Source organism: Typopeltis vanoorti, chromosome 16 (genome assembly GCF_054136105.1).
Source record: "Typopeltis vanoorti isolate ZY-2024b chromosome 16, IOZ_Tvanoo_1.0, whole genome shotgun sequence".
Lineage (NCBI taxonomy): Eukaryota > Metazoa > Arthropoda > Arachnida > Uropygi > Thelyphonidae > Typopeltis > Typopeltis vanoorti.
In genome coordinates this window covers 66,384,327-66,397,500 of record NC_143564.1, presented here as the reverse complement: position 1 = coordinate 66,397,500, position 13,174 = coordinate 66,384,327, and the positions used below count along the sequence as shown (strand labels likewise).

Here is a 13,174-nt window from a genome sequence, read left to right as displayed (position 1 = left end):
CACATGGCTTGAAGCAAATAAAACAACAAAATGGTCGGAAGAGATAAAATTTATTCAATTTATGAAGAACAGAGCCCATCATTCTGGAATAGATCGCAGTCCATATGAAGCTATCTTTGGCTGTAAAACTAAGGTAGGTTTGAAAACATACTTACCAGTCGATACCTTGTCAGAATTCACGAGGGAAGAAGATCTTGAGATGATATTAAAACATCAAGCTAATAAGGATGTTGAATGTGAGAAGATAATCTCAGAGAGGGAAAGCGGTATTAGGACAGAAAACGGTGACAATGTGAAGTGAAAATAGATGATACGAGTGATGACTTATCTGTTGGAGATCCAAACAAAAACAGAAATAAGAGTGTTAGCCAAATCGAAGGAAAACAACATTTTTCTGAAACAGGAATGATCGACAAGGAAGATAACAAAATAAAGAATATAACTATGCTGAATTAGAAAATAATGAAAAAAGTAAGGAAAGTACTTCTTTTGCACTCAATGAAATCACAGAAATAATTCAAACATTTTTTCAGCTTGCTTCTTAAGTGACTTAAGAAGCAAGCTGAAAAAATGTTACAGCTTTCAATGACTAAATTTCCATATTATGATCTTTTTTCTTGACCACTAGTATTAATAAATTAAAGACTTAATTATGTATGTTAGTCAAGTAAATAATAGTTTAATATCCGACGTTTCACTGACTAATATCTGTCAGCATTTTCAAAGGATACACTGGTAAGCAATAGAAAGTAACAAAAACTAGGAAACTAACCGACAATTCTAAAAATTATATAAAGTTATCACTGTGCTTGATAACAATAGCCATGGGTAGCCCTCTCTCTCCTTATTGTGCTGACCTATTCTTAGAAAATTTATTTTTCGCTTGGTTAGACTATAATAAATTTAGTTTAATCCTTTATCCAAGTGTGAGCAAACAAAGTTTGCACCTGAAAGGTGGTGCAGCTCGTTGCAAAGGTGGAGCAAGTTGACATCACTCCTATCTCAGTATCTCCCATAATGCAAAACACATCTCCTTGTGGATATGTATAATGTTATGCATTAAGGAAAGGGCCACTACCCAGACTAGTTTCGACCTTTATTGAGGTCTCTTCAGTGGGAGCCACCCAAGTGGAGATACCAGGCAGAAGCATTAGCAAGGTCATCTCTACCTATAGGAGTTGCCAAATGGTCTGCCACCTTTTTATTAAATTACTCTGGATTTAGAGAAAGATGTTGAAAGTTTATTTTTCACTTGGTTAGACTATAATAAATTTAGTTTAATCCTTTATCCAAGTGTGAGCAAACAAAGTTTGCACCTGAAAGTATCTTCAGGACTGGGGTAAGGTGGTACAACACCGGGCAACCATACATATCACAAGGAGATGTGTTTTGCATTATGGGAGATACTGAGATTGGAGTGATGTTAGCTTTACCCACCTTTGCAACAAGTTTCCCAGTGTTGTACCACCTTACCCCAGTCCTGAAGATACTTTCAGGCACAAACTTTGTTTGCTCACACTTGGATAAAGGATTAAACTAAATTTATTATATTCTATTCTAGAAAATTTGGAAACTAAAATTTTATCCCAAATTACTCCTAAACCAACCACATGGTTTAGGCATGTTGACGACATCTTCATCATTTGGAATCACAAAAAAGAACTAATAGATTATCTAAACAAAATTAATGGCTTCCACAGCACTATCAAGTTCACATTGGAACTAAAAAAAGATAATAAACTTCCATTCCTAGATGTCCTTATTAAGAAACAAACTGACAATAGCATCAACCTGTCGATATATAGAAAACCTACTAACACTGGATGCTACCTCCATTTCGACTCGTCTCACCACATATCCCAGAAACTCAGCATTATCCATATGCTCAAAAAAAAAAAGCTATACAATGTACCACAGACCCTGGCGACTTATAAGAAAAATTAATGAAAATATCCAGAGAATAACGATTTATCTGAAGAACTAGCAAAAAGAAAGAAAGCTGCATGGCTATCATTCAACAGACTAAAAGAAACACTTACTGATCCAAATCTTGACTTCTCTCCGAAGGCAAAACTATTTAATAGTGATATTCTACCATCACTCACATATGGATCAGAACCATGGAACACGACAAGAAAAGAAGAAGAGACTCTCAGAATAACTCGGCGTGCAATAGAACGCATGATTTGTAACATCAGCAGAATGGAACATGTTAGAAACACGGAACTAAGAAAGAGATCAGGCATAAAAGATGTGGTAACTGCAGTATACGAAAGCAAGATGAGATGGGCAGGTCACATAGCCAGACTCAGGAATAACAGGTGGACATATAGAATACTCAACTGGCAACCAAGAATAAAGAGAAAATCAGGAAGACCACCTACAAGATGGGAAGATCCACTAGTGAAATCTATGGGTATAACATGGAAGAGAGAGGCTCAAGATTGAGATCGTTGGAGGCATCTTTGTGACCTGCACTCATGGAGAAATCCTGAGTGAAACACAGGTCCATCAAGGTAATCCAGAGCTCTATCCCTTAATGGCTACCCTATAAGAATCACCAACAGGATTCTCTTTAATGACATACTGCAAAGACAACGAGATGAAACCCAATACATCAGCTCTATAACAATTCCATTTGTTAGTACCATATCCAAAAAATTAGCTCTTTTTCTAAAACCATATAATATCAGAGTAACCTTCAAACCTATGGAGACCATTCAAAAGTTTATAAGATCACCGAAAGATAGCCATCCTTTTTACAAATACTCTGGAGTTTATAGCATACCTGTTCATGCGGTATCAATTACATCGGACAGACATCTAGAAGTTTTGAAATAAGAAAGAAGGAACACATAGGCTATGTAAGGAATAACAGGCAAGATATATCAGGCCTTTCTTCCCACTTTGCCTCTACCAGCCATAATATTGAATGGGATATGAGTCATATGCCCTACATAGAAGAGAACTACTATTCCAGAACATTCAAAGAAGCTGCTAGTCACCCATTTAACAGGTAACTTAAATAAGAATCAAGGCCTAATCCTACCAGATATATGGAAAACTCTAATCAGATCATTTAACCAAAAAGAAATGAACTTTCATGAAAATTACAAGAAATATCTCAACAAATAAAACGTACTTGCGACACGCGTATTGTATCACGTGTCGTATTGTTATCATGCACACTGATAACTTTATATAATTTTTAGAATTGTCAGTTAGTTTCCTAGTTTTTGTTACTTTCTATTGCTTATCAGTGTATCCTTTGAAAACGCTGACAGATGTTAGTCAGTGAAACGTCGGATATTAAACTATTATTTACTTGACTAACATACAGAATTAAGACTAAATTTCCAATTGCAAATGTAGGAGAAAATGTTTGGATAAGAATTCCAGACGTAGACAGGACTAAGACCGATAACCAGAATATTAGAGCTGTTATAATTTCTATTGAGAATGAAAACCTATATAAAATAGGTATAAAATATGGTATTTTAAACCAATTCTATTCAAGGAACGAATTTACCGTTTGTAAGGAAACTTTAATTCAATTAATGAAGTCCTGATATTGAGATAAGTCTAAGAGAATGTGCCCGCAAGAATTCTAATTTTAGGTGGTCAAGGTTTCCAATATTGCGACTACAGCCCATTGTAACTCAAATCACTGCAAATGAAAAAAGTCAGAAATCCTTTGTAATTCAAAGTGCCACAGAGGTCTTTCCTGCAAAAATAAGTAATTTGTTTTTAACTGAACAACAATATAATCATATAATAATGTATTTATCTCCTATTTTCTCCGCTATTAAATAAAATATTTTTTATAAAACATGTTTTTATTATTTACCAGACTAGGAACTAGAATAGAAATTTCCTCTAGAAATATTTTTTATGAAACATGTTTTTATTACATTTATCAGGCTCCTCTAGGAATTATTAATAATTACCTGTTAAAGTGATTAATTCTCATAAATTATTCACTTTAACTGGTAATTTATTAATAATTAATAATTACTAAATGGTGTAAATATGCCATTTATTATAACCGGATTTATTACTTTAACCGTAACATATATATAAAACTTGAAATCAGTTCGAATTGCATTTGAGACTTTCAATATTATAACATTTCACAAATGTTAATTTTACAAATAAAATTCTACTGAAAAAGTTGCAACTAATATGCTGTATAAGCTTTGTTAAAATGCAACTGTCCAGTATGGAAGAGACATACATGAGCTAAAGCTAATTTCCACTGCTGGTTTACGCACGTGTGGACACTGCCTTGCGGAAACATGTTAAACAAAAATAAACAAATTAGGTGAACTGGATATCTGGAAATAGATGTAAACATTTTAAATGCATGTATTAAATAGAGTTGACTCTCCCTATAGCAAATTGTATGGACCACAAAACTCATTTTAGCATAGCATTTTGACTTTGGGCTTGGTTTGACTGAGACTTTTCAGTAGTTTGTCATAACATTATATTTTATGACAAAGATGTATGGTGAGAGTTAATTATATAATAAAATGTACTTTAATATATATTTGCAACGGATTTTTTATTTCATGAAATAAGTTGAGATGTGCACAATAAATTTCATTTGCTTTTATTTTTAGGCATGGAGTGTTGTTGCCGAAGAAACAGAGGCCTTAAGTAAACTAGTTAAACAAAATGCAGATAATTTGGCTTCAAACACATTGGAAAATATTGCTTCTTTGTTAGCAGAAAAAAGAGCTTTAAAGAAACTGTATTTAGATGAACATTCTCGTATTCATGGAGAATTGTTAAGAGTAAGCATCTATTTTTGCAGTTATTTTCTATATGATTAGTATGACTATTAATAATATTGTTGGTCTTCCACCAGGAGACTTAAGTCCACCTAGGTGGCATCATTATGAACATCACAAATTACTGAAATTCATATGTATAATTAGACAAGTAAATGTGACTGTTACCAAATGTGCTTGTGTTTGTGAGCAGGAAAAGATCCACAGCTACAATACACGACAAACTCATTTCTGCTTGGTGGAGGGGGGGATGAATAGTATAATCACTATTGTGGCCAAACCTATACACATATAATATGAAATTTCCTATACCTATAGAGCAAGTAAAACATTTCAGCTATTTAGGCATAATTTTTAGTGAAGATGGCAAATTAGATATGGATAACAGTATTAGCAAAGCTGATATGATATAAGTCAACTGAATAAATTAATATAGAATAAGAGAAATTAGTCAACACACTAAACTAATTGTATACAAGACAGTGTTCAAATCAATTTTAACTTATGGATCTGAGAGCTAGGTTAGAAATAAAACACTGAATCAAAGACTAGAGACACCACAGATATGAGAGTTCTGAGATAGATGATGGGAACAGATGGCATCAGTGGCAGTATCATTTAAAAATGAGGATTATTAGGAAAGATCTTGACATTATTAGCATTAAGGAATATGTTAGCAGAGCTTATCTCAGGTGACATGGTCACTTAAACAGAATGGGAGAAGAAAGATTTGTAAAAAAAAAAAAAAAAGTGTTCTTTGCAGGTTTGACAGAAAAAAAGATCCAGAGGAAAACTGAGATGTAGATGGATTGATGCATTAAAGAGTGTCTTAAAAAACCAAAAATATACAATCTGATAATACTGGAGTCTTGACAGATAGTTGATTAATTTGGGGAAAAATTGTTGATAAGAAGTCATAAATTTTTCATATAATACTATCATATCCTGTACACCTCCCGTTGTGTGTGTGGGAGGTGGGGCATGTGTACAGCATATTATGTCAGTTTTTGATGATGATGATATATAGGTTAGCTCAATGTTTTTTAAACTTTTCTGACTGTATAAAAAGTACAATTGAACATTGTGACCCCCCCCCCTCACATGTATATAATACACCGTGATCTTCAGCCAAGACCAAGAAGTGAAACCATGAGGTTAGTGAGGCAATACAATAACAGGACACCAGTGGTAAAGGTGGAGTAAACTCCAAACACTCTGCTACTTCCCAAAAATATTTTAATATCGTGGGGCCATACCCAATGAGGCCATATCTGATATGAAAAGCTGACAAGAAAATCTGTTCTTATCAACTGATGTTTAGAAGGCAGCAAAATGTTTGGAGCTCGATCCACTGTTGTCTTGAGTTGCTTTAGGATTGCACTTCCTCTTGAATGAGCTCACTCCTTTAGGAGAGAAAAGAAAAACATACACATACATAGGTATATAACATAAGAAAAAGAAATTAGGAAATATTTAATTTAATACAGCCAGTGTGTTTGCCATAAAACATAAAAGGATTCATTTTTATTCATAGGAATAAACAGATTTTCGCTTGCTACACCTATTGTTTCCAAAGACTGGAATGAAATTGTCGCAAATCCCCTTCCCAACAGACACCATACTGCAAATGCGATATAAATAAATATCTTTATTGTATCACTAAATACAGCTTGGAAATGAGAGAGGGGGGGGGGACATGATCGAGACTTATAAGTTGGTAAGGGTTAATTATCAGATTAGCGTGGATGAGATTTTTTGTAGACTGGAGACTGGGGGGGGGGTAAACAAGAAGCCATTCCTGGTGGCTGTGAGCGAGGAGTAGATTTTTTACATGAGGAGTGGTGGATGATTGAATTGCATTGCCTGAAAGAATGCTGAGTGCAAGGACAATGAATGTGTTTAAGTCAAGGTATAATGAGCTGTGCATGTGAGAGTGGGACCTCTCATGATGAGTCTATAATAAATTTAATTTAATCCTTTATCCAAGTGTAAGCAAACAAAGTTTGCACCTGAAAATATCTTCAGGACTGAGGTAAGGTAGTGCAACACCAGGCAACTCTGAGCAAAGGTGGACCAGGCTCTCATCACTCCTTGTCTCAGTATCTCCCATATGCAAAGCACATCTCCTTGTGGACATGTATACTGCTATGCATTAAGGAAAGGGCCACTACACAGACCGGTTTCAACCTTTATTGAGGTCTCGTCAGTGGGAGGCAGACCCAAACGTGGAGATACTAAGGAAGAAACAATAGGAGAGGTCATATTTACCTATAGGAGTTGCCAACAGGTGTACCACCTTATTATTGAATTACTCTGGATTTAGAGAAAGTATCTCCCATAATGCAAAGCACATCTCCTTGCAGACATGTATACTGCTATGCATTAAGGGAAGGGCCACTACACAGACCAGTTTCAACCTTTATTGAGATCTTAATAAAGCAACAGGAGAGGTCATATTTACCTATAGGAGTTGCCAACAGGTGTACCACTGGAAGTTTATTTTTCACTTAGTTAGACTATAATAAATTTAGTTTTATCCTTTATGTTGGCAACTCCTATAGGTAAATATGACCTCTCCTATTGCTTCTGCCTTAGTATCTCCACGTTTGGGTCTGCCTCCCACTGACGATACCTATAAAGGTTGAAACCGGTCTGGGTAGTGGCCCTTCCATTATTGCTATGCATTAGGGGAGATACTGAGACAAGGAGTGATGAGACCTTGATCCACCTTTGCTACGAGTTGCCAAGGGATGTACCACCTTACCTCGGTCCTGAAGATATTTTCAGATGTAAACTTTGTTTGCTTACACTTGTATAAAGGATTAAACTAAATTTATTATAGCCTAATCAAGTGAAAAATAAACTTCCAACATCTTTCTCTAAATCCAGAGTAATTCAATAATAAGGTGATACACCTGTTGGCAACTCCTATAGGTAAATATGACCTCTCCTATTGCTTCTGCCTTAGTATCTTCACGTTTGGGGTTGTGTCATATCCTATCCTTATGTGCCCCTTTCTTATCTCTAATACACTTAAATATATATCCTAACTCTTATTTCTATCCCACTACTTATCAATAACGCTATTGGCCAAATCCCTGATGAGAGTGAAGCTGTTGTTTTGTGAGACAAAGAAATGCAAATGGCGGATGCTTATTTCTTTGTCTCAGCACTGGTTCTATCTCCCTTTTCAAATTCAGAGAAAATTTATTTATTTCGCTGCGCCACTCTGAATCCTAGGATATACTAAACATGTAAGACCAAGGAGTTAGAACACAGTCAGCACTCACTCTTCTCAGCTATAAATTTACAGCTTGCAGTCATGACCTTATATTATACAGTTTCCTGCCCTTTTGTGGTTCGTTATATCTTATGAGCAAGTGCAGTAGGATCAAGTACAGGCAAGACAACATTCACATTAAAACAAAACATTTTAATTACAGTTAGAAATCATATATTACACCGAGAAGCACTTAGTTAATCATTCAACTAAATTTTATATACAGCATTAACACTCGTACATACAGCTAATTATCCCTTTTCATGAATTTCTATCTTAGAAACATAAATACTAACATTTAATCACTTAGTCTCAATTTTCTACTCTATTCACTTAAATTTTACTCTTAATACTTATCAAATTCCATTCATAATTCTCTTTAACAATCCTATTCAAATTTTACATATATCTCAGATTTAAATAAGAACATTCGTAATTCATTCTCTTTCAAGATACATTTATGAGACACTATCATATTTCCTTCTAAATCTATCAGCAACAGTTCAAAGAAATGTCTCTTAGCACACATTAAAATCTTCTCATTCAATTCATTAGTTAGTAGACATAAAGTTTTCACCTTACCAATTTGCTGGAATGCTACTTTGGCCACTTCAATTTTTCTTCAGACAACCACTTTATATGACTGCTATACTTCTCACTTCCTCGGGATTTTCTATACGATTTCCCTCTATACTTCTCACTTCCTCGGGATTTTCTATACGATTTCCCTCTATACTTCACACTGGAATTATTCTGTAGTTTTCCATTATCATGATCTGCTGGGCTTTTATTTCCGACTGGTAAGTTCTCTTGGTCATTTGGTCATCACTTCCACGAACAAAGGAAATCCACGTGGAGGCTCCATACCAGCCGGACTTCCGTAGCACATGAATACAGCAGCAGGAAAATCTCTAAAAGCCTGGCTTGCAGCGTTACATCTCCTGTTAAACACTGCGCCGTTTCTCTCTTTCGTCATCGATATGTACGTCATGCCTTCACTACGTCACATGCCACTTAGCGCCGCTCGTGGAATCCTTTCATAACTCTCGTAGCTTCACGGTGGAAGGGGGGAAGCACCGTGCTACATAACAGATATATTAGTACATTCACCACGTGTCTCAGAAGTCAGCCGTTTCACATTTAGATTATTATTTCTCACTCAGCAAATGGTTAGTTGTTCACAGTATTTTAGACTAAGCAACTATATAATAATAATAATACAATGAAATTTCACATTACTAAATAAGATATATACAACTAAATTATGATTTCTATACAGTGCTTCTTTATTTCTGATGAATCATTATTTTTCTCAAAAGAGTGATAACAATGTTAAGTCCGAGTGAAATTTAATTTTCTTTAATAATTTGTTTCACCCCGACACTTAACATTGGGTCTGCCTCCCACTGACAAGACCTCAATAAAGGTTGAAACCAGTCTGGATAGTGGCCCTTTCCTTAATGCATAGTGGTATACATGTCCACAAGGAGATGTGCTTTGCATTATGGGAGATACTGAGACAAGGATTGATGAGAGCCTGGTCTACCTTTGTTCGGAGTTGCCTGATGTTGCACTACCTTACCTCAGTCCTGAAGATATTTTCAGTTGCAAACTTCGTTTGCTTACACTTGGATAAAGGATTAAACTAAATTTATTATAGTCTAACCAAGTGAAAAATAAACTTACTCATGATGAGTCTCTTGACTCCATGGAGGTTTGATGATCATAATAAGTAGATTTTGCATTTTATTATTATGAACTTATTAAAGTAATAATATTTGACTATATTTCTTTTCAGAATTTATTTAATACAAAAATTTTATTTTTTAGCTACAAGAAGCTGTTAATAAAACCAAAAATGGGTATGAAAAGTTGCTTGAATTATGGAGAGTTGCAAAGGCAAAATATGAAGATCAGTATGTAAAAGGTATAATTTAATATATTTATAAATTCATTTTTCTTTAATTCATAGACATACAAATGGTCGAATTTCTTAGTTTAAGATGAAGCTTATGATTTCTAGCATAACTTGAATTATCATTAAGTTATTGCACAATTCATATTATAATAACCTATTATGGTAAAAAGTTATTTCATCATTTTTGATGCTTGGGGATAACTTATATAATTTTATTGGAGAAAGAAGAAAAAAAAAATGATGGGATCAATTTTATAGATTAAAAGAAAACTTACATTTTAGTCTACAAGTAGTGTACATTTGGCAGTTGATTAAGTTATGAAATAATTATTTGATCTTAGCATTGCAAATATCTTTTGTTAATTCTTTAATATTATTGACTAAATTTAACACACGTGAACCACAGTAGTGTTTTTTTTTTTTTATTACGTAAATATTTCTTCCTAGGTATCTTAGGACATCATCAGTACAGTAGAACAATACTAGGAATGACACAAAGGATAGGGCGCATACTTACAATGGAATCCAAATTGCGTGTCGCCTGAACTTAAACTACATTAAATTGAAATAAATTAATTCAATTAAATTACAATTAAGTTATTTTTACACAAATTTGTATGACAATTTCCCATACTTAGGGATGGAAAGAACATCATTGCAGTTTAGATTTGGTCTGTGAAGTAGGGCTTCAGCACTTTCTTTATATAAGCGTTCATATTTATATGAGGATCTGTGTAGGAGTTTTGTCTTTTCCCAGTGGATCTTGTGGTTTGGGTTTTCAACCCCATGTTGAGCGAGGCCTGATTTTTGCAGTTTGATGAGGCAAATATGGTCTTGATGTTCTGAAATGCGTTTAAAAACTGATCTGTCTGTCCATAATAGGAGAGTTTACAGGAGCATGGAACCTCGTCTACACCAGGTAGTAGCATAGGTGAAAGTTTGTCTTTGGGCAAAGCTAACAAGTTGTGAATCTGGTTGATGGGTTTGTAGTGGCAGCAAGATTGTATTTCTTCATAATTTTCGGGAGCCGTTCGGAGATGCCTTTGATATAAGGTATGGGAATCCTATGGGCTTGTTCTTGTTTAGGTTGATGTGTAGAGAAGTTGCTGATGATTTTTTGAGTTGTTTTGGGATTATATCCATTTAGAGTGGCTGTGTTTTTGTTTATTTCCAATTCTTGTTTTAGAGAATCCTCAGCGGAGCAAAATCTGTGTGCTCTGGTTACCAATGATTTAATGATGCCAAATTTTTGAGAGGGATGGTGAGCAGAAGTATGGTGAATGTAGCGACCTGAAAATGTTGGCTTGCAATAGACAGAGGTGGAGATGGAACCGTCTTCTTTTCTTTGGATGTGTAAATCCAGAAAGGGGATGCCCTGTGGGGATAAATGTTTTTTTAATGTAAATTTCATGTGTGGATGAAGAAGGTTGATTTTATCTAAAAACTGAAGTAGCTCTTGTTTGGAATGACTCCATAGTGCAAAGATATCATTGACATGTCGAAGCCAGGGTTTTGGATTGGGTTTAAACGCGAGAAGTTTTTCTTCAAGATGTTCTATAAACAGATCTGCCAAGTTGGGTGACAAGGGGGACCCCATTGCTCCAAAATTGTGTAAAAATAATTTAATTGTAATTTAATTTTAATTTAATTTAATTAATTTATTTCAATTTAATCTAATTTAAGTTCAGGCCGCAACGCACCACTGCATGCAATTTGGATTCCATTGTATGTACGCACCCTATCCTTTGTGTCATTCCTAGCATTGTTCTACTGTACTGATGATGCCCTAAGATACCTAGGACGAAATATTTACGTAATAAAAAAAAAAAACCTACTACTGTGGTTCACGTGTGTTAAATTTAGTCATGAATTCTCCACAGGTTTCTCTATATAATCAAAATTTATTATTATTGTATGGGCACCTCCATGGAGAATGAACTCATCGTGGCAGACACAAGCTATCCACACAATCTTGCATACCTTTCCTTGAACCCATTAATAGACAACGTGCTAAAACTGATTCTGGCATCCAATTCATTCACAACTCTCTCCAAGTGAAAAAATCTATTTCTTATGTCCCCACTAACCAAATGAACTTCCAGGAATGACCTCTTGTTCTGTCCCCTCTAGCCAAGTGCTGAAACATTTCCATTACATACAGAAATGTGTTGACAGAATCTGTACTTGGCAATGAAGACAGCATGGGTTTACTAATGGAAGGTTCTGTTTGAGCAACTTGCTCACATTCAATAATAGTTACTGTTGAATTAGATAAAGGGAATGGATACACCACAATACTTTTGGATTTTGCTAAGACTTTTGACAGAATACAGCATGAAAGATTGTTGCATAAATTGAAGAATATGGGATTGGATTATGGACTGGATAAGAGGATGGCTGACTGACAGATATTAAAAAGTGGTATATGGGGTGGGATGCGAGTTTGAAAGATTTAAGGTAACCAGTGGTGTACCACAAGAATCAGTCTTTAGTCCATTCTTATTCAGTCTATACATTAATGACATTGGGAAGGATTTGAAAGGTTGTATACAGCTATTTGCTGATGATGCAAAGATAGGCAGGGTAATCAGGAGTGCTGCTGATATGCAGTACTTGCAGAATGATTTGAATAGGCTTGAATTGCAGGCATGTGAAAATGGCAAATGGATGTCATTTCAAAGTAAATATAAAGTCAACGCATTTTGGCATGATTAGATATCCAATGTCATATTATATTGAGGGAATTATGTTAGAGGAAAATGAGTAGGCTGGAGATAGTGGAGTTTTAGTAGAGACAGGAAGTTGAAGCTTAAGAGTCACATAGCAAAGATTGCATATACAACTCAGAGGATAATTGCAGTCGTGTAAAGAAAAGGAAGTAAGTTTGCCTCTTTACAAGTTCTTGATAAGACCTCACTTGGGCTATCATGTGCAGGTCTGGTCTTTTGATTTTCATTTGATTCTGATACAGTGAAGAGTGCAAAGGAGAGTGTAAAAAATGATATTAAGATTGGAATACTTATGAAGAAGGATTGAGAATTTGTAGGCTGCAAACATGATTGAGAGTTACAAACTTCTGAAAGGGTTATATGGAATTTCAGTAATGGAAATTTCATTTTATGGAGGATGGGGAAAGGACAAGAAGACATCCTTGGAAGTTGTGTGTGAATGCCATCAAGAAGG

General features: G+C 34.9%; 1 protein-coding gene across 1 annotated transcript in view; it reads left to right on the top strand.

Annotated features, from left to right (window-relative positions):
• The window catches only part of LOC150098091 (tyrosine-protein kinase Fer-like), a 222,119-nt gene that overhangs the window by 49,351 nt on the left and 159,594 nt on the right, over nucleotides 1-13,174 (top strand). The window contains exons 3-4 of the mRNA XM_090406102.1: nucleotides 4,623-4,796; nucleotides 9,904-10,000. Coding sequence (XP_090262228.1) covers nucleotides 4,623-4,796; nucleotides 9,904-10,000 — 271 coding nt within the window. The remainder of the gene's footprint in view (nucleotides 1-4,622; nucleotides 4,797-9,903; nucleotides 10,001-13,174) is intronic.